At 44.2% G+C, this 7,562-nt stretch overlaps 1 protein-coding gene across 1 annotated transcript; it reads left to right on the plus strand.

Moving 5' to 3' along the window:
- The first annotated feature begins 3,307 nt into the window (after nt 1-3,307).
- On the plus strand, nt 3,308-6,846 carry LOC123149551 (formamidopyrimidine-DNA glycosylase). The gene is made up of 10 exons (XM_044569233.1): nt 3,308-3,649; nt 3,961-4,012; nt 4,113-4,170; nt 4,817-4,885; nt 5,002-5,127; nt 5,254-5,304; nt 5,690-5,767; nt 5,858-5,957; nt 6,168-6,202; nt 6,291-6,846. The coding sequence occupies exons 1-10, from the start codon at nt 3,418-3,420 to the stop codon at nt 6,714-6,716; spliced, it is 1,227 nt and encodes a 408-aa protein (XP_044425168.1). The 5' UTR covers nt 3,308-3,417; the 3' UTR covers nt 6,717-6,846.
- Nucleotides 6,847-7,562: the final 716 nt, after the last annotated feature.

Below are 7,562 nucleotides of genomic sequence, written 5' to 3' on the forward strand. Positions count from 1 at the left end.
GTTTCTTTGAAGCGTATAAAAACAATGAATAGTTTGTACGGGTCAGGATTTCTTAGAAATACTCCGATCCTATGAAGTGTCATGTAAAATAAACCTGATTTATTGTAAATATTAATGTCCACTACATATTAAAAAATATTTTTATTTCTGGGTTAGACAAAAATTAATGATGTGTGGATCTAAAAGAGCACACTGTAGATAAAAGTAATGCACACATTTTTAATATAAACCATTTTTTAACTTTTATACATTCTTACTGAATCTTCAAAATGCAATTTCTTTCTTCTTTTAACCGATCTTATAGGAGTCATTCAGGGTTTCCACACAATGTCATGGTATATGACGCAAGTATGTTTTGAGAGAGTGGATTTGGGAAGCATAGCATGTTTCGACTCACACTATAAATAAAAGAAATTATATGCTTCTTATTGCCGTGGAAATTTATTTACTTTTCATGTACTAGGTTTTGGTACCAAATAATTTCCTGTCCAAGGAGCTAACAAATATTCATTTAATATTTTTCCAATATATGTAAAAGTAAGCTAGCCCGTGCGGACGCACGGGTTGATGACTAGTTTCATCTAATTTGGCCCCTATTGCCTAAGATAACTGATTAAAAAACAAGTGGCAAATTTAACTAAATTGGCACCTATATTTTGCCAAAAAATAACTTATTACAGAAAAAAAAAGCATCTAGCTATCCATGTACAGAAAAAATAACAATAAAATGGAGCATTTCTTTCCAAGCATCTAGCTAGGTCATGCCAAATCTTCAGAGCTATCAACTTGCGTACTAAATCAAATAAATCAAAATGTTCTATAAATCAACTAAATCAACTAGCCTACTAAATCAACTAAATCAAAATGTTGCATATGAACTAGCCTACTAAATCAAAATGTAGCAGGGAGGAGGGGTTGTGGATGGAGGAGGGAGGAGGGAGAAGGAGGGGCGACTGGAGGAGGGAGGAGAGAGTAGGACGAAGGAGGAAGGCGGAGCGAGGAGGGGTCGACCGGCGACGAACGAAGGAGTGGACGGAGGACGGAGGAGGAGGGCGGTACCGTGTCCAGCGAGGAGGAGGAGGTGACGACGGCGCAGAGGGAGGAGTAGGCGAGGGAGGCCGGCGGGGGCGAGGGCGACCGGCAGGGGAGGACTGGCGCGGGGGGTTGAGGGGGGAGATCGAGTGAGTGTCAGTGTGAGTGGATCGAAGAGAGGAGAGTGAGGGGTGGAAGATAGAATGGCTTAGCATTAGCGCGCTATAGGAAAAGACGCTACTGCGAAACGACCTAGCAGTAGCGCCTTTCACTCAGAACACGCTACTGCTACATGTCAGCATGTAAAAATAAACATAAAAATACATTGATCATCAATGATCTTTTTGTGTACAATCTGATTTGTCAACATGAGTCCTCACCGATTTAGGAACCGGTGAAGACTCATATTGCGGCTACAAATTCTATACATAGAGTTCAATGAAGACCAAGTGCTTGTGATAATTTAAGAAGTAACATATTTAAGGTGGTAGAAACCCTCTTCGCGGAGCGAGGTGTGACTATTTTTTAGTAAACTTAGTAGTAGCGGTTATTAGGAAATGCGCTACTGATATGATCTGTAGCAGTAGCGCTCTTTGTATTAACGCGCTGCTACTAGAACTAGCTTCGCAGGGGTGTGTGTGTGGCAATTATAGCAGTAGCGCGAGGAGGCGCACTACTGCTACTTTTATTTTAGCAGCGTGTTCTGCTGGAGCGCGCTACTGCTGTATAGCAGCAGGGCCTTATTTTAAAACATGCTGCTGGTAAGGTTCTGTGTATAGGCTTTTCCCTAGTAATGAAACCTAGACAAATCTTGAGGAAAATGGAGTTTGGACAAGGAGTTTCGAGAGGAGAAAGCTTAAGTGTGGCTCGCGCATTTCATCGAACACCTCATGTGGATAGGAGGTGAGCTAGAGCACCACAAAACTCTCCAACGGCCGGCCAGAAAAACAGAGGAGTGCAGTGCACTGCTCGGGCGAGGGGGTATATATAGACATCTGATTGGTTCCGGTTCCTCATTAGTCCCGGTTCGTGGCTGAAACCAGGACGAAATGACCCTTTTTGGTCCCGATTCTAGCCACGAACCGGGACCGATGGGCCCACAACCATTGGTCCCGGTTCCTGGCTGGAACCAGGACCAATGCCCCACGAGGCCCGGCCAGCCCCCTGGCTTCATGAACCAGGACCTCTGCCCCCATGGGTCCCGGTTCGTTATTGAACCGGGACTAATGAGTTGGTCAGGCCTAGACCAAAGCCCTGTTTTTTACTAATGCACACGTCCTTAGCATAAAGGCAAGTGCAAGCACCTATTTCAACAACAACAGTATTGTTGCAAATCTTGACGGCGAACGACTACTGTGATGTGACGCAGCTTCGTTTTGTAGAAATATAATCCTGTAACAATTCCTCTGTTGCCATAGAAAATACAACAAGATGGTTGTTGCAGAAAAATTCTAAAAATATTATGCAACAAGATGTCCGTTGCAAAAAATTCCGCAACAAGATGTCTGTTGCCAGAAATTTTCGCAACAAGGCATCTGTTGCAATAATGGATAGGAACACTCGGCCGCTCGATGCGTCAAATCTGACGGCTTGCGCCCGGCCGATCTTTTAAAAGATCAGCCCGCGGATGCATAGCGTGTCCCTTTGATTATTTGTCTTTTCCTAAGACTATTTCTAATCATTAGTTTATTGTTTTTTTTGCGAGGGTTAGTCATTAGTTTATTGTTAAAGAACAACCAAAGAAACACATGGATTCTTTTGGGGGGAGGGGGGCACTTTAAGGTTCCACACAGCCGGGGCACAGTAAGATCCATAGGCGTAGATTGCCGCAGCTTATTTCCACTATGAGTTACTTCCTACGTTCTTTTTAGAGATTTTAAATGGATTATTATATACGGATGTATATAGACATATTTTAGAGTGTAAATTCATTCATTTTGCTTTGTATGTAGTCACTTGTTGAAATCTCTAAAAAGGCAAATATTTAGGAACGGAAGAAGTAGTTCTTGTGCATGCATTATAAGTACGATCAGAATTTATGACATGACAGCCTGCATTTTTGTTTTTACAAAAACATGGCAGGTGTTTTTAGATCTAAAAAAACACATGACAGCTTTTTTTAGGAAAGACAGTCAGGCTTTATTAACACATGACAGCTTGCAACCAAAATTTCTTTTTGAGGTGACCCATAATAAATGTGTTCACATCAATCACGTCCCGATGGGCCCGCCCATCCGCACGGCCCGCGCACGCGTGAGGAGACGCCCAAACTCAGCCCATTCGCACTTGGGGCCCGGTTGGGATGGACACGCTCGCCGTGCTGCCCCTGCCTGTCTGACACTGGCGCCGGAGAGGACTCAGGGGAGAGAGAGAGAGAGAGCGGGGATGCCGGAACTTCCGGAGGTGGAGGCGGCGCGGAGGGCGCTGGAGGCGCACTGCGTGGGCCGCCGCATCACGCGCTGCGCCGTCGCGGACGACTCCAAGGTCGTCGTCGCCGCCGCCGGGCGCGTGGCCTTCGAGCGCGCTATGGTGGGCAGGACCATCGTGGCCGCGCGCCGGAGGGGCAAGAACCTCTGGCTCCGCCTCGACGCCCCGCCCTTCCCCTCCTTCCAGTTCGGTCAGTACCCACCACTACCACCACACGACAGTTTCCCGGACCTACCCTGCCTCTGCTTGCTTTGCCAATTGCAGTCTTGTTCTGCAGTAACTCGCTGGAGGTGCATTAGCTTGATTGGCAACGATTTATGCTCGATTCCCATAGAAATCCCATGTAGTGTCAACATGAATTCGCTTAATTGCTCGCTGATGATATCCCAATGACAATTGCTGCCGATTACTGTCCTCCAAAAGAGGCAGAGTTGGGAAAGGGGGAGATATTTTGGCTTCAGCAAACACCGAGGTTGACATGAACATGCTCTGGCTTTGCAGGAATGGCAGGTGCGATCTACATAAAGGGCGTTGCCGTCACAAAGTACAAGAGGCAAGTACTCTTTTTCGTTTCGTATCTCACTGTTGTTTCACTAGGATAGATTATTACTTGTACAGTTGGAGCTCATAACGTAGCTTATGGATGGTTTCAGATCAGCTGTCAACTCTGAGGACGAGTGGCCCTCCAAGTACTCCAAATTCTTCGTCGAGGTCAGGAGCCCAAAAAACAATGTGCAGATTCTTTTCAGTTATTCTAAACGCGGAGTTATCTGTGGTAATGTGTTGCTTTTGCGGCAGTGCTTGTTCAAAATGGTGAACTTCAGGTGTGAGCTCACGAGTTGAAAGTCGCATGAGTCACTTCTCTTGCAAACTTTTGTTGGTTAATTTGTAGAATAACCGTGGCTGTAGATAAGCAGGAAAGGCAATGTTTCAGTAGCCCATATCTTTCAACACACCAAGCTTATAATAAACTCATGGACAGAGATTCTAATGTTCATCACCCGCTCTTCAGAATTGGGCATGTTCCGGGGAATGCCAGCAAAAATAGGATATGGAGGCCCTGGCTCATTCGCCAGGAGTAGAGCTAGCACACGGAAACCTGCGGCCTGGCACAAATAGCCCTCATGAGATTAAGACACTTAATTCCCTTGTAATAAAAGAAATTATATCATCAATCGTTGGCCAAGTTTGGAATTTCCGCACTAGTTAGTCCCTCCTGAAGATGGCTAGGAAGGAGCTCTACGGCTTGGAGTTATCATTGATGTCTCTAACCTGTTCACACTGGGAGCCAAGCCTCATCTGAAGTTAGTTTTTAACTTTGATGTGCCCAACCTTTTAAAATTTATGCATTGTACAGCTTGATGATGGCTTGGAGTTTTCCTTCACTGATAAGAGGCGCTTTGCAAGAGTTCGGTTATTTGATGATGTAAGTGCTTTTATTGCTTTCTCAAGTTCAGTTTAAATTATCTGGAGGCAAGGCAAGAGTTCGGTTGTTTTCCTTTAAATTTTATAAAACTTTGCTCACTCAAGTATTGTTGGCAGCCTGAAACTGTACCTCCAATTTCTGAGTTAGGTCCAGATGCGCTCTTTGAGCCGATGTCTGTTGATAATTTTGTGGACTCACTGAGCAGGAAGAAGATTGGAATAAAAGCTCTTTTACTTGATCAGGTGATCATCGTTGAGTCGATAGAAATTATTGGCTTTACAATTATGTTTTCCTATGATATACAGAATTAACTTGTTCTTTTTCTGATAATACCATAATTGACATCTTGTGTTTGTTTTTATGAGCAGAGCTTCATATCAGGCATTGGTAATTGGATTGCAGATGAGGTGCTTTACCAGGTATTGGTACAGAAATTTGTGAAGCTTGCACCAAACGAAATACCTGAACTTTGAATTTGTTATGGGCCTGGAAATGTACGAACGCTAGGACTAAGGGTTGGACACTCATCCTTGGATGCTAGAGGCCTGATTGTACAAGAGGGGGTGGGACCAGGAATTCATTTTGTTATGCATTGCCCCCCTCCAGCTAATAATTCAAAAAGGAATTAATAGCCATTCCATGGACCCTAAGCAATCTGATCTTATCCCTAATAATTTCGGCTAACACACACCTAGGAGTCTAGGAAATAAATCTGCTACTGTTCAATAGATAGAACTGCTGCATCTTCTGCACTTGTGTTTCAGTGCGGCTTGGCCATAACAAAATTCATGTTATTATTTGTAGTCGAAAATCCATCCATTGCAGATTGCTTCTAGCCTAACAAGGGAGAGTTGTGAAGCGCTACATCAAAGCATCCAAGAAGTTAGTCTAACTTTACATTGTTTTGAGTAACTGTACTGCACTACTGTATACCTTGCAGAATACTTGTGTCTTGACCCAAAAATTTATTAGGTTGTGAAATATGCTGTCGATGTTGATGCTGATTGTGATCGCTTTCCTGTGGAATGGTTGTTTCATCACCGCTGGGGCAAGAAGCCTGGTAAAGTCGATGGTGAGTTTCTAAAGGAAAAAAATGATAGTCTTGAACATGGTCACGTCCATTATTTGGGAAAATTGGCCACTGATGGAACTCGTCGTAATTTTGCATTTCATAAGATGAACTGCGGCAATTATGCATGAAAATAGGAATGTCAGTAATTATGTGCTCCAGTTTGTTATCCTTTGGCCCTCATCAGATTTATCCAGTTTCTGGTTATTGCAGGAAAGAAAATTGAATTCATAACAGCTGGTGGCAGGGTGAGCAACACGCCAACACTACTTCACTATCACACTTTCTGCCATCCTAAATCTATCTAACCCTCTGATTTGTACTCTCTCTATTTAGACTACAGCCTATGTGCCACAACTGCAGAAGCTGACTGGGACCCAATCTAACAAAAAAGTAGTGTCTAGCCCAGGGCAAGTGAGCGAGGATGGTGATGCCAAGGAAGCAGGGACAGAAGTAGAAGTGGAAGCTGATGATGATTTGAAGCCAAGAAAGAGAGTGGCAACATTCAAGGCTGCCAAGGGAGAGCAAAACAAGGATGTCATAAGTGCCCCTTCCAAAATAAGAAGGAAAATTGCTGGCGGCAAGAAGAAACAAAGCATTGAACATGGCAGCAAAGATGATGTCAAGACTACAGGACCAAACAAAGCTGGTGCTGGTAGCAACGATGAGCATGGTTTGGACGAACCTGCTGCTAAGATGCGCAAGGTATCAGGCCGAGGTACAAGAAATTCGTCCAAGAATAAACCGAAGACTACCAAATAATTAATCTGGAAGAAGATAAAAGAAATTCAGTGTATGTTGGTTACACGTTGTTTAACGTTAATTTAGTGTAGAGTATGTTGGTTATGTGTTTTATACTACATTCCAGTGATTATGAAACCATTTGAAATTACTAGGCCTTGTTCTTTCCATTAATTGTAGACTGTCCACTCGAGGTTGAAAAATGCACTGAAGCAACAGTAAAGAAAAAGGACACCTGCAAATGCCCTCACCATATCAGGATTTAGAGACCACAATAGCCGCTTGCCGCTTGAGACGAGATCTAGAAGTTGCCGAAGAAACATCATTGGAGCATCACCTCACGCAGTACATCCTGCAATCCATCACCGCCAGAGCAGAGAGTTGGAGAAGGAGGACCATGTTGCAGAACAACATGGAAGAAAATGTAAGCCGTCGCACTAATAGACAGCCAATTGCACTCCTTGATAGACACACCAACTGCCAAGATTCAAAGAGAACCAACAGCCAACAGATCTTGCGACAAAAACTCTCACAAACCCTTCTTCGAGGCCGGATCAGACTTCATCGAGGTAGGAGATGCCAGAGAGACCTTATTTCAACACGCCATCATCTCCACCACCTCATTGATGTCGCCAGGGGAACAAAACCTAAGGAAAAGATAAAAGAAATAGATGGGTCCCCCTCCTCTTGCCGCCGACCGACCGAGGCTGTCAGATGGGGGTAGGAGGGTTCCAATACCAATGCTTTGGCTCATCCTGCAAACGTTTAACTAGAGTTTATTTAAAAATCTGGTCGAACCCCAAGTCGTATGGCCTGGCGACGCCCATTTGTGCAATCTTTGGTTGCCAACGATTCTGCTCGACTCCT

Source organism: Triticum aestivum, chromosome 7A (genome assembly GCF_018294505.1).
Source record: "Triticum aestivum cultivar Chinese Spring chromosome 7A, IWGSC CS RefSeq v2.1, whole genome shotgun sequence".
NCBI classification, from domain to species: Eukaryota; Viridiplantae; Streptophyta; class Magnoliopsida; order Poales; family Poaceae; genus Triticum; species Triticum aestivum.

Coding starts and splice junctions, on each gene's coding strand:
- LOC123149551 (XM_044569233.1), top strand. CDS start 3,418: ATGCCGGAACTTCCGGAGGTGGAGGCGGCGCGGAGGGCGCTGGAGGCG. Junction 4,886..5,001: donor GAGTTCGGTTATTTGATGAT/GTAAGTGCTTTT, acceptor TATTGTTGGCAG/CCTGAAACTGTACCTCCAAT. Junction 5,768..5,857: donor TACATCAAAGCATCCAAGAA/GTTAGTCTAACT, acceptor AAAATTTATTAG/GTTGTGAAATATGCTGTCGA.